The 16,331-nt window shown below is 41.3% G+C and overlaps 1 protein-coding gene across 1 annotated transcript in view; it reads left to right on the forward strand.

Annotated features, from left to right (window-relative positions):
• Positions 1–16,331, forward strand: part of KCNN2 (potassium calcium-activated channel subfamily N member 2) — a 274,294-nt gene that overhangs the window by 196,057 nt on the left and 61,906 nt on the right. The window contains exon 4 of the mRNA XM_077290515.1: positions 3,667–3,808. Coding sequence (XP_077146630.1) covers positions 3,667–3,808 — 142 coding nt within the window. The remainder of the gene's footprint in view (positions 1–3,666; positions 3,809–16,331) is intronic.

A 16,331-nucleotide genomic window follows, 5' to 3' on the forward strand; every position in this document is an offset into this window, starting at 1 on the left:
AAGAGGCAAAACATAAATATTGGTTGCAACTTGAAGTGATTTATTTTTGAGACATCATTGGCATACTTCTAGAATAAGCCATTAAAGGAAACCTGACCTAACAGCTGATACATGTTCACTGATTCATGGGCAGCATGTATTAGGCCTTGGCTGTATGTATCAGCCTGCTACCCTGGAGTGACAGGTTTCTCTCTCCATAAGGCCCCTTTCACACATCAGTTTCTTGCCATCAGTCACAATCCGTTGGCTCAACGGATTGACGGATCCATCGCAGATTGTGAAAAACTGATGCGACGGATTAGTTTTTTCGACAGATCCGACTAGCGGATCTGGCGGAAAAACGGTTCAGACGCATCAGTTTTTTCACCCATTTCTTCCATTTTTCGATGGATCCGTTTTTTAAAAACGCCCAATGGGAGCCTCCCAAACGTTATTGGCTACTAAAAACCTATATATACAGTATTTCTACACGCCATCTTTGACAGGTTGTACAGCAAGTGGCAAAAATGGAAGGTTTGATTGCGAACATTGTGAAGATCTATGTGGATTTTACTTTTGAGGCAAATCATTTGGAAGCGATTGTTCTTGAAAAGGAGTGATAAAGACAGCGCATCATGCATCTGCGCCGGCGTCATTTTTGGATCTACCCAATCACTGCACTGAGAATGACACTTAGGGTGTATTCTGCGTTATATATGGAGTTGAGACGAAAAAACCCCGAGAAGTTTTTTAACTATTCAGATAAAGTGGAAAACTTTGATGTGTCGCTGGTAGGCCTGGCTGGGTCGCTGGACACTGCAATTCCTACTGGCTCGACTCAGGCTGGCTGGACTCCCGCTGGCCGGACTTCCAGTGGCCGGACTTCCAGTGGCTGGACTTCCACTGGCTGGACTCCCGCTGGCTTGCTTGCTGGGACATGAATGAGTGAAACCCTACCTGGCAGATTTATATACCTTTCCTAATTAGGTGCCGGCTAATTGGATTCTAATAAATCGGAGCGTGCTCAGTTAAAAAAAACGGATGTGGCACCCATAGGCTTCTATTTGAGCAAACAACGGATGGCGACACTGTCCGATTTTTCAACGTACACAAAAAACTTTACTTTGTACGTCATCTCCAGCCGCCAGACAAACAATTTTATATGGATCTGGTGAACAATGGAGGAAATGTGAGGCCATCCGTTGCTAATACAGGTCGATGAGAAAAAACAAATCCGGCGGCATCAGTCGACGGATCCGTTTTTTACAAAATTTGACGGATTGTGACTGATAGCAAAAAACTGATGTGTGAAAGGAGCCTAAAAGGGGAGAAGCCACTAAGTACCGGCTTGTCCAACTCGTCTCCCATGCAGTTCAGGTCCCGGTGACTATTAAACTATGTTTTTCTCTGAAATGTTGCAGCATTTCAGAGTTAAGCATGCATGTCTGAATTCATGCAGCATTGTCTGATACATGCTCGTAGCATAGCCAGCATGTATCAGGTTATGTATCAGCTGTCAGGAACATGTCATGTCATTTTTAGCAACTCCACTGCTCCCAATGTGTTGTTAGTGATGCAATGTGCATCACTAACATGGTTTTCTCAAAGAAAAGCTCCGAGTATTATGTTTAAAAACACTTTATATTATTAGGGGATTCCCTCACATTCCTTTTCTTTTAGGCATAGGGTTGGCACTTTTTATCGTTTCAGTCACGGGTTGCCCGACATCACGGCAACCACCTAGCAAATCCTGCAGATGCGCACTGCCCATCTGCTCCCCGGGCATGCGCACTCACTCTGTGTGTACAGCCCCAGCTTCATGTTAGATGTGTGCATGCGCCGGAGCCTCTGTGAGTCATTGGCTATATGACGTGTGAGTGCCCACTCTATGTGCGCCACTGTGTCCTCTCCACTCTGTGTTTCGGAGCATTAGCACATCTGATATGAAGCTGGGACTGTACACCTAGAGTCAGTGCGCATGCCCAGGGAGCAGATCTGCAGTGTGCATGTGCGGGATTTACTAGGTGATTGTCGTGACGTTGGGCAACTCACTGTAATCAATCAAAATGCTATGGGCGTGCATAATTTGAACAGAACACTGACTGAGCCGTGACTGAAATGATGAAATGTGCCACTCCTATGACTAAAAGAAAATGTATGTGAGGGAATCTCTTAATGATATGAAATGTTTTTGTTTGTTTTTTAAATAATATTGGGAGATTTTTTTTTAGAAAACCATGTTAGTGATGCACATTGCACTGGGGGCAGTTAAATAGCTAAAAATGACATGATTGGTTCCCTTTAACGCTGATCAATTGGTCATCAGATGTAACTTTGGTTGATCGCTATAACAAAGTTGGCTAAATGATGAGAATAAAAATTTGTGGGTTCAATAATTGCAAGAGATGGAAGTTAAAATTTTAGTGGATATTATACACAAAGTAACCCCTTTTTTAAGTTAAAGTATGCACTATGGTTGTAATATAAAGTGAGGCAATTTTACTATTTCTGTCTTTCTTTGTGCTCGCTTATTCTATCACAAATTGGTATAAATTTTCTGTTATTTATTAATCTGACTCACATCACTACATAAATATGGCACAACATAACATACACCACAATGCACCGTTATTTATATTTATTTGCACCAGAATCAAACAGTGAAGCTTAATTGTTTTTTTACCACAATTTCCAAAATTAACTATAGAAATGGAATCATTAAAAAGTAAAGAAATAAGTGTTACTAAGTACAAACTCCTGCAAATAACCCAGCATAAACATAATAATATATTTAAATTCTGAGAATAAATAGTCAATGATATAAGAGAGATCAGACAAAAAGACATATATTGGGGGATGGACCCTTAAAATATTGTGGTTTTCATCAAAGAAACTCCATAATATAGACTCAAAAACACCTTCCTCCAAACAATAACAGTAATAAAGATATATCCACTAGATGGTAGCCTGATTCTAACGCATCGGGTATTCTAGAATACGTATGTAGTTTATTTATGAAGATTTTAGAATAATACATTGAATACACAGGATTCGGCCAACCGCGACCAATTAGCGAAGCGTGGTTCAAATCCCGCGCCAATTCGCGGCCGGACTGTACCTGTCGCTGATTGTTCGCGGCCAGCCAGGTAGTATATTGCACAGCCACGTAGTATATAGCACAGCCACAGAGTATATAGCACAGCCCATGGAGTATATAGCACAGCCAAGTATAGAGCAGAAAAAAGTAAGGGGGAAAGAGGAAAGCTATATTTGGATAACGCAATAATGCGTGCCCCCTCATCAAGATCGGTCACTCTTTAAAACTTGATGGAGGCTTGTCAAGTTTCTTCCATCATTTTTTTTTGCATACTAGAAAAACTGATCCAAAACACTGATGGAAAAATCACTAACGTCTAAATGAGGTCTTACAAAATAAGTAGCACTGACCTCTTTAAATTCCCTGTCGCTCCATTTCGTACATACTGAACAGTTCCTTGATCCCTCACTGGTTATGTAAGTTGCTCCATCAATAACATGTCATTTCGATGAATAACTATGGCGGCTCAATCACTGACAGTCAGATTGCAGTGACAGTCAGATTGACATGTCCTTGAATTGATCAATAGGTTAATGACTGTGGCTATAAAGGACCTGTATTCATTTCTCTATGTTTTCTACTTCTTGCAGATACCATGACCAACAGGATGTCACTAGTAACTTTCTCGGAGCAATGTGGTTAATTTCAATCACTTTTCTATCAATTGGATATGGTGACATGGTACCAAACACGTACTGTGGAAAAGGAGTGTGTTTACTCACAGGAATTATGGTAAGAAGACATTTAATCACTATGACTTTTCTTGAACTGCTTTAAACATTGATGAATGAGGTTGGTTCTTTTTTCCCGTATATTTGTTTTAACACATGGCATCAAATTACTGAGCAGCTCCGAAAATAACCATATGTCTCATGGAACATGGCCTGTCATGTTCTCTCTTGGAGGCCTGGTATTTAACAGAGCTATTTTTTGTTCTATGAGTAAGTTATAACTCCCATACATTACAGTTTAAAAGGGATATTCCCATCTCCAAGATCTTATCCCACTATGCAGTAGATATAATAGTAATAATATTAGAAAATACCTCCAATTAGAAATGTAGTATAGTTCTTCTGATTCGCCCTGTCTCTTACCCCATGTGCAGGCATTGCAGTAGCTTAGGTATCCATGATTACAACCATTAACAACTCTGACTACATGAGTGATCATAACCATGGATACCTAAGCTACTGCAATGCCTGCACATGGGGTAAGAGACATAGTGAATCAGAAGAACTATACTACACTTCTAATTGGAGGTATTTGTTAATATTATTACACATGCTACATATTGGGAGAGGAACTTGGAGATGGAAATACCCCTTTAAACAACCAGTTTTCCTAATATTTCTTAAGACACTGATATGGGGATCTGCTCTCTCGGAGCCAGAACAAAGAGTTGTGCCAAGCTATAGCAGTGCAGGGAACACTAATGGAGCATTCTAGTAGGTACATGCTTGATGATAAGGCCCATAACATTAACTTGACATCATTCTCATGTTTCTAAATTTACTTTTGTTGAAGTCCAGTAAGTCTTAAGATTCAGCAGTGATATGACGGTTAATCATATGTAAAGCAAGTCAATGGTTAGCAAACATGAATTTTTGAATTTTCAGTTAACTAACCACAATAGGTACTGGAGCAGCTAATCAAAACTCTAATGGCACTGGCCATGTGTGCGTAACATCTTCCATGGAGTGTTATTGCTCCATTGAGTTCAATGGGCTAAAATGAGATCCTTTTTTGTTTCTCCTTCATCGCAGCAATAACAATAATGCAAACATAGGTTGAACATTTTTTTAACATGATTATAGTAACACATTAACTGTTTATACTCTATCTTTTAGCTACTTTTGCTTAGCAAATTTTAAGTATTCTGGAAGTTAAGATTTCTCCATTAAAATTTGTTTCTGAATTGTAAGCAAAGTTTATAAATTACTTTAGAATTTAATATTAGTCTAAACTTACAAAGCAGATTTGTTATAGATTCCGAAACCAAAAATCAACATTTGAATAAGGTTTTTAAAACTTCATACACCTGTAATGGACAATAATCCACATGCAATTCTGGATATCATTATCTGCAGCAGATCTACTGTATTCTGCTTCTGAAATAGCTCACAGATTATGAAATATAAGGGTGTACAAAGAAACAATAGTGCTTACAGGAGGTAACCCTACATGTACCAATAAAAACATCAATTTGAATTCAGTATTAAAACCCTCAAAATATATACTCAACAATAAACAATAACTATAAATCAATTCAATTGTAGCTAAAAAAGATACCCACCATTTTATATATATTCTCCAAGAGAGAAATAGTGGGAAAAGGTCAGCAGAGTAGGCACATACATAGTGGCTTGCAAAACTATTGTGTTGAGTTTTCCAAAAGACAGTGGGGACTCCTTAAATGTATGGAGGAAGATGCTGTGGCTTGCAAAAATATTGTGTTGAGTTTTCCAAAAGACAGTGGGGACTCATTAAATGTATGGAGGAAGATGCTGTGGTCAGATGAGACCAAAACAGAACTTTTGGCCACCCAGGTAAACGGTATGTCTGGTGTCAAGCCAACACAGCACATGACCGCAAGAACACAGTCCCCACAGTGAAACATGGTGGTGGCAGCATCATGCTGTGGGGATGTTTTTTGGCAGTAGGAACAGGGAAAATGGACCAAGTCAAGGGAAAGATGGATGGTGCAAAATACAGGTATATTTTTGAGCAAAACCTGTTTCAGTCTGTCAGTGAATTGAGACTGGGAGAAAGGTTCACCTTCCAACAAGACATTGACACAAGGAATACTGGTAAAGCAGCATTCGAACGGTGTAAGGGAAAACGTGTAAATGTATGGAGTTGCCTAGTTAAAGCCCGGACCTTAATTCAATTAAGGAAACAATCTAACTTGAAGGAGCTGGAGTAGTTTTTTCCTTGAGGAATGAGCAAAAATCCCAGTTGCTAGATGTGGAAAACTCATAAAGACTTATTCAAAGCGACTTGCAGCTGTAATTGCCTCAAAAGTAAGGCTCTTCAAAGTACTGACTTAACCCCTTCCCGACCTGTGACGCCACGTAGGCATCATGAAAGTCGATGCCAATCCGACCTGTGACGCCTATGTGGCGTCATGGAGGGATCACGTCACTGCAGATCGAGTTAACTCCAATTTCACCCGATCTCCAGGGACAGGGGGAGTGGTACTTTAGCCCAGGAGGGGTGGCTTTGCCCCCACGTGGCTACGATCGCTCTGATTGGCTTTTGAAAGTGCAACAGCCAATCAGAGCAATTTGTAATATTTCACCTATGAAAAGTGGTGAAATATTACAATCCAGCCATGGCCGATGCTGCAATATCATCGGCCATGGCTGGAAACCCTGATCTGCCCCCCCTGCCACCGATCTCCTCCCCAGTCCTCCGTCCTGTGCTCTGCTCCACTCCGTCCGCCTGTCCGCTCCCCCCATGATCCGATCCCACCCCCCGTGCTCCGATCACCCCCCTGTGCTCCGATCCCCCCCTCATACTTACGAAGCCTCCTGGTGTCCATCCGTCTTTTCCATGGGCGCCGCCATCTTCCACAATGGCAGGCACATGCGTATTGCGCCCGCCGAATCTGCCGGCCGGCAAATTCGTTCCATGTACATTTTGATCACTGTGATAAAACCTATCACAGTGATCAAAATAAAAAAAATAGTAAATGAACCCCCCCCTTTATCACCCCCATAGGTAGGGACAATAATAAAATGAAGAAAATATATTTACTTTTATTTTTCCACTAGGATTAGGGTTAGAACTAGGGTTAGAACTAGGGTTAGGGTTAGGGCTAGGGTTAGGGTTAGGGTTAGAATTAAGGTTAGGGTAAGGCTATGTGCACATGTATCCTGGTCCTCTGCGGATTTTTCCGCAGCGGATTTGATAAATCCGCAGTGCAAAACCGCTGTGGATTTATTGCGGATTTACCGTGGTTTTTCTGCGGATTTCACTGCGGTTTTACAACTGCGGTTTTCTATAGGAGCGGCTGTAGAAACCGCTGCAGAATCTGCAGAAAGAGGTGACATGCTGCGGAATGTAAACTGCTGCGTTTCCACGCAGTTTTTTCCGCAGCATGTGCACAGCGTTTTTTGTTTCCCATAGATTTACATTGAACTGTAAACTCATGGGAAACTGCTGCGGACCCGCAGCTGTGGAAACGCTGCGGATCCGCAGCATGCGCACATACCCTTAGAATTAGGCTATGTGCACACGGTGCGGATTTGGCTTCGGTTCCACAGCGGATTTACCGCTGCGGATTCGTAGCAGTTTTCCATCTGGTTTACAGTACCATGTAAACCTATGGAAAACCAAATTCGCTGTGCCCATAGTGTGGAAAATACTGCGCAGAAACGCAGCATGTCAATTCTTTGTGCGGATTCCGCAGCATTTTACACCTGCTCCTCAATAGTAATCCGCAGGTGAAATCCGCACAAAAAACACTGGAAATTCGCAGGTAAAACACAGTGCCTTTTTACCTGCGGATTTTTCAAAAATGCTGCAGAAAAATCTCACACGAATCTGCAATGTGGGCACATAGCCTTAGGGTTAGGGTTGGAATTAGAGTTAGGGTTGGATTTAGGGCTAGGGTTGGAAATAGGGTTAAGATTAGGCTTGTGGTTAGGGTTATGGTTAGGGTTAGGGGTGTGTTGGGGTTAGGGTTGTGGTTAGGGGTGTGTTGGGGTTAGGGTTGCGGTTAGGGTTGGGTTAGGGTTGGGATTAGGGTTAGGGGTGTGTTGGGGTTAGGGTTGTGGTTAGAGGTGTATTGGGGTTAGGGTTGTGATTAGAGTTATGGCTAGAGTTGGGATTAGGGTTAGTGGTGTGTTTGGGTTAGTGTTGGAGTTAGAATTGAGGGGTTTCCACTGTTTAGGCACATCAGGGGTCTCCAAACGCAACATGGCGCCACGCCACCATTGATTCCAGCCAATCTTACATTGAAAAAGTCAAATGGTGCTCCCTCCCTTCTGAGCCCCGGCGTGCTCCCAAACAGTGGTTTACCCCCACATATGGGGTACCAGCATACTCAGGACAAACTGGGCAACAAATATTGGGGTCCAATTTCTCCTGTTACCCTTGCGAAAATAAAAAATTGCCAGATAAAACATGTTTGAGCAAAGAAAAATATTTTTTTATTTTCACGGCTCAGCGTTGTAAACTTCTGTGAAGCACTTGGGGGTTCAAAGTGCTCACCACACATCTAGATAAGTTCCTTGGGGGGGTCTAGTTTCCAAAATGGGGTCACTTGTGGGGGGTTTCTACTGTTTAGGCACATCAGGGGCTCTGCAAATGCAACGTGGCGCCCGCAGACCATTCCATCAAAGTCTGCATTTCAAAATGTCACTACTTCCCTTCCGAGCCCCGACGTGTACCCAAACTGTGGTCCCCCCCCACATATGGGGTATCAGTGTACTCAGGACAAACTGGACAACAACTTTTTGGGTCCAATTTCTCCAGTTACCCTTGTGAAAATAAAAAATAGCGGACTAAAAAATCATTTTTGAGGAAAGAAAAATGATTTTTTATTTTCACGGCTCTGCGTTATAAACTTCTGTGAAGCACTTGGGGGTTTAAAGTGGTCACCGCACATCTAGATTTGTACCACGGGAGGAGTAGTTTCCAAAATGGGGTCACATGTGGGGGAGCTCCAATGATAAGGCACACAGGGGCTCTCCAAACGCGACATGGTGTCCGCTAACGATTGGAGCTAAGTTTTCATTCAAAAAGTCAAATGGGGCTCCTTCCCTTCCGAGCCCTGCCATGTGCCCAAACAATGGTTTACCCCCACATGTGAGGTATCAGTGTACTCAGGAAAAATTGCCCAATACATTTTAGGATCCATTTTATCCTGTTGCTCATGTGGAAATGAACAAATTGAGGCTAAAATAAATTTTTTGCGGAAAAAAAGTACTTTTTCATTTTTACGGATCAATTTGTGAAGCACCTGGGGGTTCAAAGTGCTCACTATCATCTAGATAAGCTCCTTGGGGGGTCTAGTTTCTAAAATGGGGTCACATGTGGGGGAGCTCCAATGTTTAGGCACACAGGGGCTCTCCAAACGCGATATGGTGTCCGCTAACGATTGGAGCTAATTTTTCATTCAAAAGTCAAATGGCGCTCCTTCCCTTCCGAGCCCTGCCGTGTGCACAAACAGTGGTTTACCCCCACATGTGAGGTATCGGTGTACTCAGGAGAAATTTCCCAACACATTTTAGGTTTTATCCTTTTGTCCATGTGGAAATGAACAAATTGAGGCTAAAAGAATTTTTTTGTAAAAAAAAAAGTACTTTTTTATTTTTACGGATCAATTTGTGAAGCACCTTGGGGATCAAAGTGCTCACTATGCATCTAGATAAGTTCCTTGGGGGGTCTAGTTTCCAAAATGGGGTCACTTGTGGGGGAGCTCCAATGTTTAGGCACACAGGGGCTCTCCAAACACGACATGGTGTCCGCTAAAGATTGGAGCCAATTTTTCATTGAAAAAGTCAAATGGCGCTCCTTCCCTTCTGAGCCCTGTCGTGCGCCCAAACAGTGGTTCCCCCCCCCCCACATATGGGGTATCAGCGTACTCAGGACAAATTGTACAATAACTTTTGGGGTCCAGTTTCTCTTTTTACCCTTGGGAAAATAAAAAAATTGTTGCTAAAAGATCATTATTGTGACTAAAAAGTTAAATGTTAATTTTTTCCTTCCATGTTGCTTCTGCTGCTGTGAAGCACCTGAAGGGTTAATAAACTTCTTGAATGCGGTTTTAAGCACCTTGAGGGGTGCAGTTTTTAGAATGGTGTCACTTTTGGGTATTTTCAGCCATATAGACCCCTCAAACTGACTTCAAATGTGAGGTGGTCCCTAAAAAAATGGTTTTGTAAATTTCGTTGTAAAAATGAGAAATCGCTGGCCAGATTTTAACCCTTATAACTTTCTAGCCAAAAAAAATTTTGTTTCCAAAATTGTGCTGATGTAAAGTAGACATGTGGGTAATGTTATTTATTAACTATTTTGTGTCACATAACTCTCTCGTTTAACAGAATAAAAATACAAAATTTGAAAATTGCGAAATTTTCAAAATTTTTGCCAAATTTCCATTTTTTTCACAAATAAACGCAAAAATTATCGACCTAAATTTACCACTAACGTGAAGCCCAATATGTCACGAAAAACAATCTCAGAACCGATAGGATCCGTTAAAGCATTCCTGAGTTATTACCTCATAAAGGGACACTGGTCAGAATTGCAAAAAACTGCCAGGTCATTAAGGTCAAAATAGGCTGGGTCATGAAGGGGTTAAGGGGCGTGAATAGTTATGCACAGTAAAGTTTTCAGTTATTTTGTCCTAGTTGTTTGCGTCGCAATAAAAAGAAAACCAAATGTTCACATTTGTAGGCATGTTCTTTACATAAACTGATGTAAACCCTCAAAAAAAACTGTGAGATTACAGGTTGTGAAGTACCATACAGGAAAAATGTCAAGGGGGCATGAATATTTTCTCAGGCCACTCTATAGCAATCTTTGGTGAGTGAGGGCTTCATATGAAATCTTTGGGTGCCAAACTCCACGGCAAGAGAGGGTTTTTCATTGAAGGGGCCAGTTAGTGGATTAATAAGTTCCTCTACCTTACGCCTTTTTGGATTATTAACCTTCCCTGCTTGTATGTATATATGTGTGTGCCTGCGCTGTTTCCCTTTTACCACTATTTCTATCTTGAACAGCATATATAAAATGGTGGGTGTCTGTTCTAGTGACAAATGAATTGGTTTATTGTTGTTATTTATTGTTGAGTGTACAGTATATTTTGAGGGGTTTAATATTGAATTTTCTAAAATTTATGTTTTTATTGGTATATATAGGGTTACCTCCTGTAAGCACTATTCTGCTTCTGCTCTTCTGGATTTACACTTTGCAATTCAGGAGGAAGCCAAAACAAAATTTGTCATAAAAATCCAAGTGACATATTTTTTTTTCTTTTAATGATTTGCTGGAAAAACTGAATAAACGGCATATTATTATTATTATTATTATTATTATTATTATTTAATATTATTATCACTATAGCACCATTTATTCCATGGCACTTTACATGTGAGGAGGGTTATACATAATAAAAAACAAGTACAATAATCATAATCAATACAAGTCATGACTGATACAGGAGGAGAGGGGACCCTGCCCGGGAAGGCTCACAATCTACAAGGGATGGGTGAGGATACAATAGGTGAGGGTAGAGCTGGTCATGCAGTAGTTTGGTCGATCAGTGGTTACTGCAGGTTGTAGGCTTGTCGGAAGAGGTAGGTCTTTTGAAGGTTTCCACAGTAGGCGAGAGATTGATATGTTGGAGTAGAGAGTTCCAGAGGAGTGGGGATGCATGGGAGAAATCTTGTATGTGATTATGGGAAGAAGAGATAAGAGGGGAGTTGAGAAGGAGATCTTGTGAGGATCGGAGGGTGCGTTCTGGTAGGTACTGGGAGACGAGGTCACAGATGTATGCAGGAGACAGGTTGTGGATGGCTTTGTATGCCTTGGTTAGGGTTTTGAACTGGAGTCTCTGGGTAATGGGGAGCCAGTAAAGAAATTGACAGACAGGAGAGGCCGGGCAATAGCGGGGGCATAGGTGGATTCATTGGACAGCAAAGTTTAAGATAGATTGGAGGGGTGCGAGAGTGTTAGAGGGGAGGCCACACAGCAGGAGGTTGCAGCAGTCAACACGGGAGATGATGAGGGCATGCACTAGAGTTTTTGCAGACTCTAGGTTGAGGAATGTACGGATGTGGGAGATGTTTTTGAGTTAAAGTCGGCAGGAGGTGGAAAGGGCCTGGATATGTGGTTTGAAGGAGAGATCAGAGTCAAGGATTACACTGAGGCAGCGATCTTTTGGGACTGGGGAGAGTGAGCAGCCATTTACTTTAATGGATAGGTTTGTTCCGAGAGGCGAATGAGATGTGGGAAGGATGATGAATTCTGTTTTGTCCATGTTAAGTCTTAGAAATCTAGCAGAGAAGGATGAAATAGCGGACAGACATTGTGGGATTTTGGTTAGTAGGGAGGTGATATCCGGTCCAGAGAGGTAGATCTGCATGTGATCAGCATAGAGGTGATACTGCAAGCCGTGAGATTCTATGAGCTATCCCAGCCCGAAGGTGTAAATGGAAAAGAGCAGGGGTCCTGGGACTGAACTTCGCGGGACTCTGACAGATAGTGGGCGAGATGAGGAGGTGGTGTGCGAGTGGGAGACACTGAATGTCCGGTCTTTTAGGTATGATGCGATCCAAGATAGGACCAAGTCTGTGATGCCAAGAGATGAGAGGGTCTGTAAGTAATAGGGAGTGGTCCACTGTGTCAAAGACAGAGGACATGTCCAGGAGAAGGAGGACACAGTAGTGTCACTTGACTTTGGCAGTCAGCAGGTCATTGGTGACTTTAGTTAGGTCCGAATAAGGCATATCTAGCCTTATTCTTATACCTGTTTATTACAGCTTAATGCAAGTTCTGATTTCTAGAGGAAAACAGTTGTTATTTATGATGCTTTATGGAGGCATCATAAGATGATTTCCCCATGGTTTCTCAATATGTAAAGCTTAGGTGTTCATGGGAATGAGATCTTATAGTCATTTCAATTATTTTGGTTGTACTAATGTAGAGGATTAAAGTTTTAGAAAATAATCTAAAATATGACTAGCAACCAAGTCTTTAGAGAAAATTTAAAGTTAAATTCTATTGTAACCCATTTGAAACAAATACATTTACCAATACTGACAAAGTGTATATATCAAAAGGAGGACTAAACACAAAGTACTCAGCTTATGCAAAATTCTATATAAGAGTGGTCTACTTTATAGACTTAATCACAATTTTCAGCCTTACAGTACATAACGAATTGCCGAACGAAGAGATCCAGAGGGTAAGTAAAATTCCAATGCTTTATTTAGTTGAGTTTAAAAAAAAGGGGGATACAAATATAAAACAATATACTAAAGTAAATTACAAGAGCGCCCTAACCAGGAGGGACACTGGGTGATAATCTATAATGTACACAATTAAAGGCCCATGTCAGAGGCAGACAAATATCAAATCCAGTATTTTGATCACAAAGATTAGTGGATGTACATCATGTCCATGTTATCTGGCTGAACAAAAGGTAACTAAGCGTAAAAGCATGTACATATAACCAGAGGCATTATGGTACAGAGGATGGCTGCCAGTGTTTTGATCAAAGCATTTTAGTGGCAAGACATGATATACATGTTATCAGGCTAGATCAGCGATTCCCAACCTTTTTGACCTTGAGAGCCATTGAGAGAAGGTCGCGAGCCACATTCAGCTCCTGAGAGGTGGTCACGAGCAACATTCTGCTTCTGTCCTCCTCAAAGTTGTGTCAACCAAAGCCACCATTACGGGTATAATGATAACCGAAGCTTTTCCACAGAAATCACTCCAAAGCAGTACACTGAGATCCAGAGGTTCCCACAATGTCCCAATTCAGTATTATCCCATCAAAGACTCCCAACACACTGTTGCATCCAGCTTCAAGAACCTCCTCTAATAGGTAGTACATCCTCCAGTATGCCATACCTAAAACATCTCTAAACCCCTAAGACCAGTATATGTGCATCCAGATCTGATCTTCTGTGCTGGGCTACTCAAAAATTCACCATTTTGAAATGTGCTCTTCATACCTGTTTGCTAGACGTGGAGCTAATGCACCAAGCTGGCAGACAGTCGCGAGCCACAATTCCTGGGACCACGAGCCACATGTGGTTCCCGAGCTACAGGTTGGGAACCCCTGGGCTAGATACAGGCTAACTAAACACAAGATCATCTAAAAAAGCAAACAATGCATATTACCCGAAGTGATATCATACAGATGATGGCTGCCAAATGAAGACCACAGTGTCCCTCCTCACCCCAATGTACGTTTCACATCTAGCTTCTTCCTGGGGTCGGAAACGTGTTAGGGCGCTCTTGCAGTTTATTTTAGTATATTGTTTTAGATTTGTATCCCAAGTTTTTTTGTAAAACTCAACTAAATAAAGCATTGGAATTTTACTTACCCTCTGGATCTCTTCGTTCGGCAATTCGTTATGTAAGTCCGAAAATTGTGATTATTTGATTTGAAGTGCCAATCATTAGAACTTTTGGACACTTATGGATTTATATGTAAATATACCAGAAACAGAGATATACGGGACAAAATGTTGAATGAGGACAGACATTTTTATGGATGTCAAATTTGTTCTTTGTTTTTTGTTGAAAAATACTTAGTCTTATCTCCTATTTCAGCAATTTTAGTGACATCCCAATGTACAACATATGCAGGAATTATAGTGTTTAGGTTTATTGCCTCTTTAGTAAAATATACTATATTATTTTTGACTGATATAAGTTCAGTCAATTAGCATTTTAGAAAAATGAACCGTGTACCTGTTAAACAGTACATGACATGCACTTGTTCGAGACCATGTGGAGTGGGTATTGGCATCAAGCTCTGCCACCACCCACTGCGACTCATGCAATGTGCCCATACATCACGCCCTGGCAGCTGTGAGAGCAGATCACTCCTCTTTATACTCAGTTTATTCCAGCTATCCAGGATAAGAAATAGTTTCACATATACTGATTGTCAATCTCTACCAATCAAACCGCAAAGAAATAGTGTACCATGGTATACAGTTTACTAGATAGGCTGTGTGATGAAAAGCCGAGTGGTTGATGGTGAAGGCAGGCGATAATACTTGTCCAAGTGTCAGTAGATATCTTCACGTCCCAGATCTGCATTTCATAACACAACCTTATCTTATTTCCTCCATCACTCAAGTTGCTTTAGAACCTGTAAACTCTCTGGACTGTAAAACTGCTCCACATGTCTGTATTCAAACAACCCGCAGACAGCTCCGAGCTGCAGATTTCAACACTCATATACTGGAGGGCATGCAAAATCATCAAGGCAAGGCAAAACAAAGTGCAAAATAGGGATGGCCAAGCAACACAGCATCTGACTTAAACCCCCGCAAGCATCTGTTATAAATATCTCTGCAGACTACTGAATATTAGTTAGCAATATACCACCTGACAATGGAAGTATATTGGTAAGGGAAATAGATTATTAACCGTAAATATTTCAGTTGTCATTCTACAACAGTTTATTCCTTCTTTTCTTATTTTCCTTTTGCTGGTTTTCCGCTGCCCTTTTTCCCCTTTCACTTTCTATCTATCTCCATTTATATGTCTCTGTTTATTTAATTTTCTGTATATCTCTTTTTTCCATTGTTTCCTACTTCCATTTTTTCCTCCTTTCCCCTTCCAATGAGGGGTGGACATATCATTTGTTCAACCTGTGCAGCTGCACAGGGCCCAAGAGGTAAGGATGACCATTTCCAAATACAAGACAAGTGGAATGGTGCATTATGATGAGCTATAAGACAGCAAAGAGCCCATCTACTTCTCTTGTCTGTGTCTGACAGTTCTTCCATTGATCTTACTTTCCTCACCACACCTTCCTTTTCTCCCTCACCCATCTGAAACTTATTTGCTTCTCTCCCTTTCCTTCCTTCATTCTATCTTCCTTTTGGACTTCTACCACCTTTCTTCCTTCCTCTCCTTCTCCGTCTCTGTGATTTTCTTCCTTCCTGATCATGTTTTTGTCAAAGGGGTTGTCCGATGCCTATGGCGGCGTGCCCACGATCAGGAATAGTAGTGTTTTGAATGCAGCACATTTGTGCTGTATCCAAAATGCTGTGTTCTACAAGTACAACACTTGTGTGTCTGGTGAAATGATTTTTAATCTTGCTTAAACAGCAATGTTCTCGACCCACAACATATCATCCTGTGTAAACAAGTTTGCGAGCATGAATATTATTTTCTTTGCTCACAAAACAGCCAGAAATGTGGTCAGCCTGTCTAAACAGACTGTTACGCGACTGCCGATTGTCTTAAATGTAGCCAATCGGCTTTCGTTTAACGCCCATGATCGCACTGCCTACAGTATATGCGGCCTTTGACGAACTTCTGTGCCTTAGGCTGCATTTAGACCCCTGAATTATGATCACTGAAAAATGATCGCTGAAGGGCTAAATATAAGCCTGTCACAGTCATTTAACAACCTGTTTAGATGTGCTGACCGCACTTTTGGGTGCACAGAATGAGTGTTAATACAATGAACAGTGATCGAGCAAGCTTAAAAATCATTTCACCCAACGAATGAGCAGTTTGCTCATTCATTGGATAATTTCCAGCCTCTTTA

This window comes from Ranitomeya variabilis, chromosome 1, assembly GCF_051348905.1.
Source record: "Ranitomeya variabilis isolate aRanVar5 chromosome 1, aRanVar5.hap1, whole genome shotgun sequence".
Classification (NCBI taxonomy): domain Eukaryota; kingdom Metazoa; phylum Chordata; class Amphibia; order Anura; family Dendrobatidae; genus Ranitomeya; species Ranitomeya variabilis.